Here is a 14105-nt window from a genome sequence, read left to right on the forward strand (position 1 = left end):
GGGGCTGCTCTGTGGCTTGTGGGATCTTAGTTCCCTGACTAGGGATTGAACCTGGCCCGTGACAGTGAAAGCGCCCAGTAACCACTGGACTGCCAGGAAATTCCCCAAACCCATTGCATATACAAGTTTTTAGATCAGTGTTTCTTAAAAATACAGCCTTCTTAAACTATCGGTTTAGATTCCTTCAGGGTTAAAAAGGAGACAGTCTGTAAGGAAATGGACCTAGAGAATATTTTAAACCATGTTATGTGACTATTCTTGAAATTTGTATATATTTCTTTAATGGTTGATTTCACATGATTACTAAATATTCATACTTTGATCTTACCTTTGGTCAAAGTCAGCTTACAGAGAACAAGAAAAGAAAGTTGATTAATCTCTGTTAACTTTATTTTACTTTTTTCAGTACAAAGCAGATGAACTCCTTTATAAGATCATATTTTAAGAAATCAGATCAGAATTTGAACTGATTTTAATTCTGTATTGTAGTTTAATCCAGCACTTTCTACCTCATTCCGCTGGGTTTGTTTGTAGGAGTACAGAGTCATTATGATGGTTTAGCCTCAGAAACCATAGCATGGGAGGCAGGAGTATATTGATCCCTATTGAGGGGTTTTGGAGGGCTATGCCAAAATTATGGCACTGAAAACTCGGCAAGAAAACAGAGTTTGAAAAGCTGGGATGGGAAGTAAGAGGCTGCTGCAATCAGATGAGCTTGAAATTCAGATCTGGGACCTTGAAAGACTAGAGAGCAAGAATGAGGGAGGTGGTACGAAAACGGTCACACTGACTGGTCCTGAGCTCCCACTGTAACACACTTATTACCCAGAGAAGGGGGGAGAAGTCATTGCTTATATTTCAGTTTTAAGGGCTATATTTTTCCTTCTTGAAAATGCCTCCTTTTTTGAATAAAGTTATGGTATATATACACAGGTTCTAGTTTTTGGTCGGGAACAAGCTGTTGGTAATAGTATCGGGAAGGCTGTGTCAGTCTTCTAATTTGTGTGGGAGAAGGAATTTTTTTGGACTGGGAAATGTGGAGGAGAGGGATGAAACTTATCCTAGAACATTGCTTACCCTTCAGTTGGCTAGGTGGTGTAAACTGTTCTTGTTTTGTGCTATTAGCTTTACTGAGAGAGAACTCACGCTGCAGTGTTTTTTAGGCTGTGGTTTTTTTCATTAGCATCCAATAGAAATCAGTTTATTATATAAATTTTAGAACCTTTAAGTTTATTTATGTGAAGGAATTTAAGGAAATTTATAGGTAAGCATTTGTGGCTACCTTTTTAAAACTTGTTAACTGGTTCTCTTATAAATACTTAAGCATAGTAACATTTTAGTTTTATTTCTTCAGAAGTTCGTGGTATCCACTTACATATTACACATATGGGAATATTCACCAGAATGGGGCAAGATATAAGGGAGATAGATGAACCAAAAGAGTGCTCTGATATGATTTCCAGTCTCTCAGAAGTGAGGGAAGTTTAATTCAAGTATTTCAGTTTCTGTTAAGAATTCTTATTTAATGTGTTTTTCTCTTTCTCTACCCCTTTAGTATATTGAGTATGGACAGCAATCTAGAGATCCTCCTGTGAAAATGCAGGGCTCTATCACAACCCCTGGAAGTATTGCACTGGCTCAAGCCCAGGCCCAGGCCCAGGTTCCAGCAAAAGCTCCCCTTGCTGGCCAGGTTAGCACTATGGTAACCACCTCAACAACCACCACTGTTGCTAAAACGGTTACAGTCACCAGGCCAACTGGAGTCAGCTTTAAGAAAGATGTGCCAGTAAGTAGGTCTATCTTCTTTCTTTGTTGTATTTGTTGTTACATTGCAATATATCCAATAGTGAGCATGTACTTTATTATAAATAACACATGCCTATTAATAAAGCATGAAAGATCAGCATTTCTCCCTTTACCACCCTGATTTCCCACATGTAGCCCCTATGAATAGTTCAGTACATGTTCTTGCCAGCACTTCAAGTGCACAGTTGTACATACCATATGTATTTTATATACTAAAGGAATCTGTGTACATACCCCACCCCTAGGATTTGTGTAGTAAGGATTTCAGTTTGTTAATTTTATGTATTTTATTTCTTTAGCCTTCTATTAATACAACAAATATAGATACATTGCTTGTGGCCACAGATCAAACTGAGAGAATCGTAGAGCCCCCAGAAAATATCCAGGAGAAAATTGCTTTTATCTTCAACAACCTTTCCCAGTCAAATATGACACAAAAGGTGAGTCTGAAGTAATAGTTTATGTATCACTACAAATGTTCTCTGTTGTTTTTCTTGATGGATTGGGGGATTTACATTTGATATTCTCTACCCTTTTTAATCTTTAAAGGTGAAGATAATAGAATCAAAATGAAGGGAACTTGGATATACAACTAGTGGTTGTAGATTCTGTAGATGTTAAATAGCACTGATTTTATTTATTTATTTATTAATTTTGGCCACATGGCATGACATGTGGGATCTTAGTTTCCTGACCAGGGATCGAACCAAACTCACACTCCCTGCAGTGGAAGTGCAGCCTCTTAACCACTGAACTTCCAGGGAAGTCCCAAATAGTATTGTTTTGCAGTGAGTTACAGGCTTTTTGAAGTAAACTTGAAAATGATTTCATGATGGGAATTTCATTTGTATTTGTAGTAACAATTCACATCCTCCCAGAGATCATTAACAGCTTGTGAAAAGAATTGATGCTTGCCTTACAAGATTATGTGCTAAGATGATACTTGGAAATGTCTGTTTTCGTCAATATTAATTAGCCTAAACAAAAGGGTTTGAAATGTAATTTATAATGCAAGTACTGTCTTTGAGACTCTCACCATAATTGATTGGGGGAAAATTTTGAAGCATTTTGCATGCTTTTTGGAAGAAGAGTTTCAAACTTTGCAAATAATTCCTAGAGATAGAAATGTAGAAAAACATAGTTCTGGCATCAGGCTTATTAATAACAAGTTGTAGATTAGTAATTTATCTTCTTTTGTTCAAATGGAGAGTAAGTAAGATGGGGATGAGGGACTACATATTTTGCAATTTTAAAGCTTAAAGTGACCATAGATGTTTCAGTTCTAATTACCCAGCTTAAGAGATGATTGACTCTATACTTAACATGGACTTGAATATACTGTACTTGATAGCAACTGTGTAAAATTGGGGAGATGTAGCATGTTGCAGTGGCACCCCACTCCAGTACTCTTGCCTGGGAAATCCCATGGAAGGAGGAGCCTGGAAGGCTGCAGTCCGTGGGGTCACTGAGGGTCGGACACGACTGAGTGACTTCACTTTCACTTTTCACTTTCATGCATTGGAGAAGGAAATGGCAACCCACTCCAGTGTTCTTGCCTGGAGAATCCCAGGGACAGGGGAGCCTGGTGGGCTGCCGTCTGTGGGGTCACACAGAGTCGGACACAACTGAAGCGACTTAGCAGCAGCAGCAGCATACACTGTAGTCATGTTCACAGAAACGAAACATAAAACTGTATTTTATCATCTTTTAATTGAATACTTCCCATGTTGTAATGGTTGGCTAGGTTGAAGAACTAAAGGAAACTGTGAAGGAAGAATTTATGCCTTGGGTTTCACAGTACCTGGTTATGAAGAGAGTCAGTATTGAGCCAAACTTTCACAGCCTGTATTCTAATTTCCTTGACACGCTGAAGAATCCTGAGTTTAATAAGATGGTTCTGAATGAGACCTATAGAAACATCAAAGTAAGTGTTCTTGTGTGTTTTTTTTTTAATTTATTTTTTAATTGAAGGATAATTGCTTTACAGAATTTTGTTTTCTGTCAGACCTTTGTATTTCTTTTTACTACTGTTTTTAGTTTGGAAATATTTGATTTCACAGGTGGAATTAGAGGGTATTGTTTTCTCTTGTATGTTGTATTTGTTATAGTATTTATGCAAGTTGCTTTAGGCATTGTTTCAAATACAGGGCTAAGTTTTCATGAAGAATTTAGTCGTATAGACATACTCGTTTTCATCATTCTATACCATACCATCATTTATGTCTTAAATGCCAGATAGCTCAAGATTCTTCAGTGTTGTAAAATAGCCATTTAAGATTCTCAGAAGTTTAAGGTCAAACGTTTCCTAATGGGCTAATGCTTGTTCTATAATATCTTAAGTATTTTTCTTAGGAAGAATAATTTTTAAAGAAAACAGCATGAACCAGCATATAGCTGAAAACATTCTTTGCTGAATAACTTGGGATATTGGCTTAGGAACCAGCACTATATTTAAACCTGTGAATAGGAATTTTCCCTATTCTTGGTTACGCTGTAGTGCAAAAGAATTCCTGGCTCCTTTCTATTGCACAGCTGACTTTGTGCCATTCTGCTGTTGCTGTATGGGGTTAAGGAACATAACTAAATCCAGCCTTTGTCATTTGATAGCAGGGATTGTTGGGATACGAAAATCTCCACATGATTTGGATCAAAAGATTCTTTCTTTTAAACAAAAGTATAAATTTAAACTAATAGCCATAAAAGGTATTATGTAGGAAATGAGTGTATGAGTGTATGCAAGACACTGGAGTGTTGGTTCTGTCTCCCTTAAGAAAGTTAAAAGTAGAGAATTGATGAAATGGATTAGGTCTTCTCAAAGTGTGTAAGCAATATTACAGTGTATTCCAGAAGGTTATCTTAGTTGTTTCCAAAGATAATGCTAAAGATCACAACAGAGCACTGCAATCTTCTTATACTCCTTAGAATGCCTGCTGTCTGGGAAGAACTTAAAGATCATAGCTGTAGTATTCATTTGAATTGAATTTAGCTCTTCAAAACAGATTTGCAGTTGGGTCGCTGCTTCAAACCTAGCTAAAATTTTCAGTTTTAAAATACTTTGCTGTGGGACCATATACGATACGTGGTGTTACTTCACGTCAGTATGATGTATTTTATATTTTTTACCTTCTGTAAAATTTAGTTTTGTAAATTTTTTTACTTTTTTTAAATGTAAAGATGTTTGAAGGTAAAAATGTCACTGAACACAACAAAATATTGCAGTGATACGTGGACAGGATCTACCTTGGGGCATGTTCTCAGTATTGATAGCTTGTTTTTAATGTAGAATAATGGAATTCTTAAACATTTAGTTGAGAATGTTTTTTTATAAGCTCATTTTCATACCTTTCTTAATCATACACTGTTTCAGGTACTCCTGACCTCTGATAAAGCTGCAGCCAATTTCTCTGATCGGTCTTTGCTGAAGAACTTGGGACATTGGCTAGGAATGATTACACTAGCTAAAAATAAACCCATCTTACACACTGTAAGTTTTAACCAAAGGCTCATGTAAAACTTGAGAATGTTCATACAGCATAGTCTATCTAAAAATCTTGACTTTAATTGGGGCCGTTTTGCCGGGGTATCTGTGAAGGTTTGGCCCATGTTTTGAATCCCTAATTGCATGCCCATGGCCTTACAATGTTTAGCAAGATAAACAAAAGGTATGATTGTTACCCTTGGCTTTTCGTAAGGTGAGGGTCAATTATTGATTCCAATTTTGGGGATGAGTTTGGCAGAGTATAATTGGGGATATTGAATAAGGAATTTTCTAATATATTCCCAGCATTTTAAAAATGTGTTTGTTTTTCTAGGACTTGGATGTAAAATCTTTGCTGCTAGAGGCTTACGTTAAAGGACAGCAAGAGTTGCTCTATGTAGTGCCCTTTGTTGCCAAAGTCTTAGAATCTAGCATTCGTAGTGTGGTGAGTAAATTTTAATATTTTATTGAAGACTTATTTGAGTCATCTAATGAGAGTTCATTTGTTTTGGCAGAAGGTCAAGAGGCTATATCCTCAGTTCTTAGCAACATAGAGCTAGATCAGTTAGTTTTCCTCAGGGAAGCTTGGGATTTCCAAATTGAGAGGCTCAGTAGTATACAGGACTCACTTTAATGGGTGGCTTTGGGTTTTGGTGTTTTTCTGAAATATGATTTGTGGGAAGGCTAGGGATTTTATTATGGCCACATGGGTGTGAGTGCTTAACTGTTTTAGATAATACATATTAAAGAGTGAGTTTGGGGCAAGCTTAACATAATGGTTTTCTTCAGGTTTTTAGGCCACCCAACCCCTGGACAATGGCTATTATGAATGTATTAGCTGAGCTACATCAAGAACATGACTTAAAGGTAAGTTTGTTGCTCTTTATCCTTAGGAACACTGTCTTCCTTTACATTATTAAAATTTACAGGAAAAAGAGGGTTTTTAGTGGGGGGAGCACTATGACAAATGGGTGAGAATACTGTCTGTTATTATGACGCTGAATATTCATTTTTAATATTCTCATTGAATATTGGAATTACACAGTTAAACTTGAAGTTTGAAATTGAGGTCCTCTGTAAGAATCTTGCATTAGACATCAATGAGCTAAAACCTGGAAACCTCCTAAAGGATAAAGATCGCCTGAAGAACTTAGATGAGCAACTCTCTGCTCCAAAGAAAGATGTCAAGCAGCCAGAGGAGCTCCCTCCTATCACAACCACAAGTAAGTGTGATAATTAACCCTCTATTTATCATACGTTTTCTTCAGTGGTACATTCGCATGCATGCGTATAGCAAGTTGTAATTTTCTGTGTAAAGTGGGGTTGCAGTTTTGTGTACTTTCTGGTGAGCCTTCTAAATTTTTAAGGGAATGTTAGTAATGTCTAGGCATTGTCTTAGTGTATCTGTCTGGTAATTCTATCTGTGGTATTCGTAACTAATATCATTAATCAGTTGTTCCTCATATTCCCCCTCAGCCAGACTGTTACATTGTTTGAGGTCTTAGAGAAAGAAGTGCACTGGCATGAAGACCTGTGTTATTCTTCAAATTTGGGGATGGCCAGATTGGCTCAACCCATTAGGCGAGTGGGTTATTTAACCTGCATTAAGAGGACTGGGAGCTTTAGGAGGTGTGGTTACAATAAACCAGCTTTTCTTTTTTCTCAGCCCTCAAGAATCCCCAGGTAAAACTAGAAACAGAATAGGTTCAAAATTGATATACATTATATATAGAATAATGGGACAAGGTTTGGGCCAGCTAATGTGGCAAGACCCCTCAATTCATTCCTGTGCCCAGGTGCATGGCCAGTGACTGAGTCTTACATGCTTTGTTTAGATTGTGATAATTCAGGGTGGGAAAAATGTGACCTGTGCCACCCCTCCCCATCCCCATTCAGTCAGTTTAGTTAGATTAAAACCACATGATGCCCTGCTAATTTTATAGTAAAGTCAGGAAGTGTGCTTCTTTCATTAGCTTTTATTTTTTCTCTACATTTAGCAACTTCTACAACACCAGCTACCAGCACCACCTGTACAGCCACTGTTCCACCACAGCCACAGTACAGTTACCATGACATCAATGTCTATTCCCTCGCAGGCCTGGCACCACACATTACTCTAAACCCAACAGTAAGTAAACTGTTACTTTGTGACGAGGTCAACTGGTTAAATTTCCCTTCCCTTTTTGACTTCCTATGTGGATTCCTAAGTTGTAGGCTTTTGTTGCAGAGAGTAGGAATTGCTATGTGTAGTATAAGTTCATCATGAATATTTTTTAAGTTTCTTAAAAATTCAGTAAATACCCATAAATAGTCTTTCAAGTAAAGAAAAAGATTTCAATGTAATTTTTTTTTAATAAAATGCTTGCTATTTTGAAAATAATAGTTTTTGTAGAAAGCCTTTTTTTCTATTATCTTGATTATTTTTGCATTTCCCCATGGTACTAAAGAAGTTACTTTCTTTAGGAGTACTCAAGCCACAAATTTTGACTAACCAGGGTAGTGTCTTTAAGCATCTAGTAATGAACAGTTTGCCCATTAAACTTGATGTGTAATCATGTATCACAAGATACAGTGATTACTGTGCCCTCCTTGGAGCCCAGCTTTCCAATTTCTGAGCTTTTCATTATTTAAAGTAGAAATGGGTAGTTCATGGTTAATTTGGAAGTAATTCAAAGACAAGGGCGTGATTACTGATAGAAATTTGGTTGTTTTATTTAAACAAATTGTTGACTTCTTTTTTCCTCCCTAGATTCCCTTGTTTCAGGCCCATCCACAGCTGAAGCAGTGTGTGCGCCAAGCAATCGAACGGGCTGTCCAGGAGCTGGTCCATCCTGTGGTGGATCGATCAATTAAGATTGCCATGACTACTTGTGAGCAAATAGTCAGGAAAGATTTTGCCCTGGATTCTGAGGAATCTCGAATGCGAATAGCAGCTCATCACATGATGCGGAACTTGACAGCTGGAATGGCTATGATTACTTGCAGGGAACCTTTACTCATGAGCATATCAACCAACCTGAAAAACAGTTTTGCCTCAGCCCTTCGTGTAAGTTTACTATTTTCTTGTAGTATAAAACTCATTACTGCTTACAAAGCTCATTTTTCTTTGCTTGTAGCAGTGAGCATTCCACGTACTCTTAATAGTCACCATATGTGTTTGATGTCTTCCTCTTAGATTTGTCAATTCTATGAGGTGGTGTTTATTTTTGTTTATTTTATCCTCAGTAGTATTTGGCAAGTAGTAGATACTTACTGGTTTAAAGAAATGAAGGATTTTTTGAAAACTGCCTAAGTTAACACTCTTGATTCTGTTTACCATGAAGAATTTAGATTTAAAGCACTTTGGAGTAGGACAGTACAAAACAGTTTAAAGTGACTATGCATGCGTGCACATATACATAAGCACATAGTCTCTTCAGATAACTCACTCACTCATTTGGGGTCTCAGATGTCATGGTTAGTAATACCTTTGTGTACTGCTTTATTGCTTTCATAGTGTTCACCATCTTCATAACAACCTGGTAAGATGTTTCAGTTGAGTAGTGTATCATCTTGAAGATGATTGTTAGATTACTTCATGGTCACAGCTAATAAGTCATAAGTAGAGTTGGAACTTCTAAAATTAATTTGCCCAAACATTGCATTTTCTAGTATCCCATCTATCTGTTTTGTCTACCCACAGAAAACTTTAAATTTTTTTCTGTCTCTTCTCCTCCCAATAGACTGCAAGCCCACAACAAAGGGAAATGATGGATCAGGCAGCTGCTCAATTAGCTCAGGACAATTGTGAATTAGCTTGCTGTTTTATTCAGAAGACTGCAGTAGAAAAAGCAGGCCCTGAGATGGACAAGAGATTAGCAACTGTAAGTGTTTAGCATTTGCCTTTTAAGTATTTGTTTTTCCATTTAAGAAAGTGCCTCATAACAAGAACCTCAGTGATTTTTTTGTTTGTTTGCAGGAATTTGAGCTGAGAAAACATGCTAGGCAAGAAGGGCGAAGGTATTGTGATCCTGTTGTGTTAACATACCAAGCTGAGCGGATGCCAGAGCAAATCAGGCTGAAAGTGAGACTTGGGGCTGTCTCTCTCTCTCTGCCCTGTCTTTGTTTTCTTTCTGAGGACTAAGATAGGGGTTAAATTCTGTTTCTGAGAAATCATGTGATTTCTCTTAAAGGCTGCCTGTGGGGAAGACACAGAAATAGCTTAGATGTATCCCCTCCCCCTGTTGTTGAAGTGCTGCTGTTAAACGTTCATATGCCTTGTAGTTTTTGTTTCTGAGCTTGGTCTTCCCTTCTGATACTTGAGTTTTTATTGCTAGTTGCTTGTTGGTGAGAAGACAATGTTGAGAAATCTTAGCAATTTTACAGCTCCATTGGGGAATTGCACTGGCTGCATGGTCCTACTTGAGGCATTTGCCAGTGGAAAAAGTATAAATGAGGGTGACTCTGACAGGTCTCAGGGAAAATAGGAAACCCTGAACTGTGTGTGCATACATGCATGCCTATTCAGTCGTGTGTTAAATGTTGTAAAGACTCCTGTGTCCCTTCTCAAAACCCTGGTGCTTACTCCCATGCAAAGTTTCCACTTTGATAAAAAGGTTTCCCTTGATTGTGAAGAGGATCCTGTTAAAACAGGTTTTCTTCTTCCAAGGTTGGTGGTGTGGACCCAAAGCAGCTGGCTGTTTATGAAGAGTTTGCACGCAATGTGCCTGGCTTCTTGCCTACAAATGATTTAAGTCAGCCCACAGGATTTTTAGCCCAGCCCATGAAGGTAAGTACTTGTCTTGGATTAAATTGAGGAATTTACAGTTTAATTTGAATGTTTCTGTCAGTTAATCTGTCACTTGTTCCCAGGAGCTTAAGTTACAAGGAAAAAAAATTACCCACAGCTGTTGCATTGTGGAGTGTAGCTACCCTTTGTATCACATCAGCATGGCATTTGGGAATTTTTTTAATTCACAAGGTTGATTTAACCTTCATGTTTGACATACTAAAGCAATTTACTTGGTGACCTCATGGTTTGCCCTGTTCTTTGTAAAAAGATTTTCTAAAAATTTGAAATGTTATAAAAGTTGAAAATGTGAGGGGGAAACATTTTCTTCTGAACCATTTGAATATAGGTGCTGACCTTGATGTCCCAGTCACTCTTGTATCCTTTAGTCTGTGTTTCCTTACAGAGACATTCTACGTGACCATAGTAAAACCACTGAAATCAGAGTCAACACTGATACATCAATGTCATCTAATCCTCAGACCTCATTCAAGTTTACAAAGTGTCCTAATATGGTCTTTTTATAGTAAAAGAATCTAAATCAGAATCACACACTTCAGAGAATTCCCTAGTGGTCCAGCGGATAGGGTAGGACGCCTCACTACCACTGCAGGGGCCCGGATTTGGTTTCCTGTCAGGGAACTAAGGTCTCACAAGCTGTGTTCCCCAAATCCACCCCCCAAAAAAGAACCGCATTTCATTTAGTTGACATATTTAAAATTTTTCCCCCAAGTCAATCTAGCCTAGCTCCTTTTTTCATCTTCCATGGCCTTGACACTTTGATTACAGGCCCATGGTTTAGTGGAATGACCTGATTTGGGTTTGTACAGTATGTTCTCATGAATAGATTCAGGTAGTACATGTTTGATAGGAATAGCACAGAAATGATGCTGTGTTCTTGTTCTCTTACTGAGTTTTAACAGTTGGACTGAAAACTATATTTTCCATGGCTTGAATTACTTACTTTCATAGGCTGCAAAGAGATTATTACATGCTACAGGGGGTGCTGCCCTCAGCCTGTCTCATTGTTTATCATGCTGTCTTTTATCACTTGTTTGTACTGGTGTTTGCAAAGCTTTCCACTGTCAATTAAAACCCCCACCCCATGCCAGGGCTTATTTTGCACTGCCCCACCTAACAGCATCAACACGAAATAGTTCAGGAAGGGAAATGAAAGAGCCCTTCCATGTTTTTGATGAAAAGAAATTACGGGTAGTAAACATACTTTTAAACTGCTGCTTGTGCCAGTGAAAAGTCTTTTAATTCCACGCCTCCCCCCTCCACCCCCTTTGGTTGTTTTCTCAAAACAGCAAGCTTGGGCAACAGATGATGTAGCTCAGATTTATGATAAGTGTATTACAGAACTGGAGCAGCATCTTCACGCTATCCCGCCAACTTTGGCCATGAACCCCCAAGCTCAGGCCCTCAGAAGTCTTCTGGAGGTTGTAGTATTATCACGGAACTCTCGAGATGCCATTGCTGCTCTTGGATTGCTCCAGAAGGTTAGTGTTCTTAATCTGTTTGCTTAATCTGTTTGTTTTAGAAGACGCTGAGTTTGTATACATCTGGTGACCTGCATCATTATCTACTTTATGGTTAAGATTTTTAAAAATTAATATAAAGTAGGTTCTGTTTTGTAGTAAGCAGGTGGTTTTCTCCAGAATAGAGTGTTACAAATAGTTACAAATTTTAAAGTGCGAAGTCTTTTTTTCCCTATAAAGGTAAGATTTTCAGGAATTATGATTATTTAAGAAACTTTAAAAGATATTCCCTTAGGTTTTGAGGGACAGTTGATCTAAGTACTGGTGGGGGGCAGGGTGTGGGGCCACAATGGGTTTTGGCTCTGCTGGGACAGTGAAGCCTTTTCTGACAGTGAGGAATGTAGTAAGTATAAACTGGAAGGAACTGGGAGAGGGTGTGTGTGAGGCAAGTGGAAAGGGTTTTGGTGTGTGGGGAGAGATTCTTTACTGAGGCCTTAGAAGATACATTGTACTTTGTATCAAGGTTTGGTTATTGGCTTTGATTATTGGGCTGAGTATTGTATTTTCCATGAATCTGAATGAATGCTTTTTTCCTTCAATAGGCTGTAGAGGGCTTACTGGATGCCACCAGTGGTGCTGATGCTGACCTCCTTCTTCGCTACAGAGAGTGCCACCTCTTGGTCTTGAAAGCTCTTCAAGATGGCCGGGCATATGGGTCTCCATGGTGTAACAAACAGATCACAAGGTCAGTCCCTGTCTTAGAAGAGTAATATTTATTCAACTGCCTTCTCACATTACCACATGGCCCTGTTTATAAAATTCAAACATACGGAATTTCTAATTTTCAGTAGTGAGAATTATATGTCTTAAATGGAATGCTTTGTTTTCGAGACTTAGCAAAACTTTTAACACTGGGTTATCTGTTCTCCTTAGTTACTGGTTATTTTAAATCTTGGAAACTGATACACTGATTTTCAGTTGGTACTCAAGGCATCCTTAATTTGGAATAAGTTAACATTGAATGAAGTGGGCCCTTTATTTCACCTGATCCACAGCATGGGTGAGCCTTTATGAATAAAGGAATACTGCCTTTCCTAGGTGCCTAATTGAGTGTCGGGATGAATACAAATATAATGTGGAGGCAGTGGAGTTGCTAATTCGCAATCATTTGGTCAACATGCAACAGTATGATCTTCACCTTGCTCAGGTATGGAAAGAATTAAGCGGGAAAAGAGACTCTGGTAGTTGGGAAGTGTGTTTGCTGTCAGTGCTGTCTTTCTTACATTGTGCTTTCTGTGTTGCCAGTCAATGGAGAATGGTTTAAACTACATGGCTGTGGCATTTGCTATGCAATTGGTAAAAATACTGCTGGTGGATGAAAGGAGTGTTGCCCATGTTACTGAGGCAGATCTGTTCCACACCATTGAAACCCTCATGAGGATTAATGCTCACTCCAGAGGCAATGCTCCTGAAGGGTGAGAAGGAAATGTTTTGGGGTTGTTGTGCATTCTGCAGTTTTAGAAATGAGTGTGTAGACTTACTAACGTTACCGTTACATAACAGCTTTACCTACAACATATGGTAAGCTTTGGTGAGGCCTAATATTGTCCCTTGAAATATGAAAGCTTAACTAACTGCTGCCAAGCCCTCTTGCTGCAGACCAGTACATACAGCACTAGGTTTGGTGTCAGAGTCCTCTGTTGAAGGCCTGGCTCAGCTGCTTAAAATCTGATTTTAGACAAGTTGACTTATCCTCCCTACGTTTGTTTCTTATATAAAATGGAAATAATACCTTAAATAGCTGTTGAGAATTAAGTAACACAAAGCATGGCACATAGTGGGCATGCAGTGAATAATTTTTTGACCACGGACATCAGCTCCCTTTCATTGGGTGTTTTTTGGTCAAGAAGTGACTTAACTGAAGTCAGTCATTTGCACATTTTGTCCTCATGGGTAAACAGATAACAAAGAAAACCGAGGATAGTTTTGTTTAATCATGGGAATGGTAAATGATCATCACTCTTGTGGTTTCTATTAAATAAGCAAATTTCCAACTGTATGTCTTTGAAATCACAACCATGAGTGGACTGATTTTCATTCTGGATTTATTGTACTAGATTGCCCCAACTGATGGAAGTAGTGCGATCCAACTATGAAGCAATGATTGATCGTGCTCATGGAGGCCCTAACTTTATGATGCATTCTGGGATCTCTCAAGCCTCAGAGTATGATGATCCTCCAGGCCTGAGGGAGAAGGCAGAGTATCTTCTGAGGGAATGGGTGAATCTCTACCATTCAGCAGCAGCTGGTCGTGACAGTACCAAAGCTTTCTCTGCGTTTGTTGGACAGGTAGAGCTTTTGGAAAGAAAGGTGCTTTTTATTCAACATAAGTAGGGTGTGATGCCTCCATTATTAAAGTTCAGTATTATGTACCTGTGGTCAGTTACCTCCATACTCATGTAAACCAAAAATGTCTTCATCATTACTCAGTTAAATTGATATTGTTTATTTTCTCATCATTGGTCACTAAGCAGTAAAGTCAGCATTTGCTATCCCCTTTAGTACTTTTTAT

At 38.3% G+C, this 14105-nt stretch overlaps 1 protein-coding gene across 3 annotated transcripts in view; it reads left to right on the forward strand.

Annotated features, from left to right (window-relative positions):
* CNOT1 (CCR4-NOT transcription complex, subunit 1) overlaps nucleotides 1-14105 on the forward strand; it is an 82945-nt gene that overhangs the window by 56558 nt on the left and 12282 nt on the right. For 2 of the 3 annotated variants that reach the window (XM_010861839.1, XM_010861838.1), the window contains exons 23-39: nucleotides 1556-1786; nucleotides 2106-2246; nucleotides 3551-3730; nucleotides 5174-5290; nucleotides 5619-5729; nucleotides 6074-6151; nucleotides 6330-6507; nucleotides 7282-7412; nucleotides 8034-8330; nucleotides 9007-9147; nucleotides 9243-9347; nucleotides 9933-10052; nucleotides 11363-11554; nucleotides 12136-12278; nucleotides 12632-12740; nucleotides 12839-13008; nucleotides 13651-13903. In XM_010861839.1, coding sequence (XP_010860141.1) covers nucleotides 1556-1786; nucleotides 2106-2246; nucleotides 3551-3730; nucleotides 5174-5290; nucleotides 5619-5729; nucleotides 6074-6151; nucleotides 6330-6507; nucleotides 7282-7412; nucleotides 8034-8330; nucleotides 9007-9147; nucleotides 9243-9347; nucleotides 9933-10052; nucleotides 11363-11554; nucleotides 12136-12278; nucleotides 12632-12740; nucleotides 12839-13008; nucleotides 13651-13903 — 2697 coding nt within the window. The remainder of the gene's footprint in view (nucleotides 1-1555; nucleotides 1787-2105; nucleotides 2247-3550; nucleotides 3731-5173; nucleotides 5291-5618; nucleotides 5730-6073; nucleotides 6152-6329; nucleotides 6508-7281; nucleotides 7413-8033; nucleotides 8331-9006; nucleotides 9148-9242; nucleotides 9348-9932; nucleotides 10053-11362; nucleotides 11555-12135; nucleotides 12279-12631; nucleotides 12741-12838; nucleotides 13009-13650; nucleotides 13904-14105) is intronic. The other variant, XM_010861840.1, reaches the window with a different exon arrangement.

This window comes from Bison bison, unplaced genomic scaffold (genome assembly GCF_000754665.1).
Source record: "Bison bison bison isolate TAMUID 2011002044 unplaced genomic scaffold, Bison_UMD1.0 scf7180017864473, whole genome shotgun sequence".
NCBI classification, from domain to species: domain Eukaryota; kingdom Metazoa; phylum Chordata; class Mammalia; order Artiodactyla; family Bovidae; genus Bison; species Bison bison.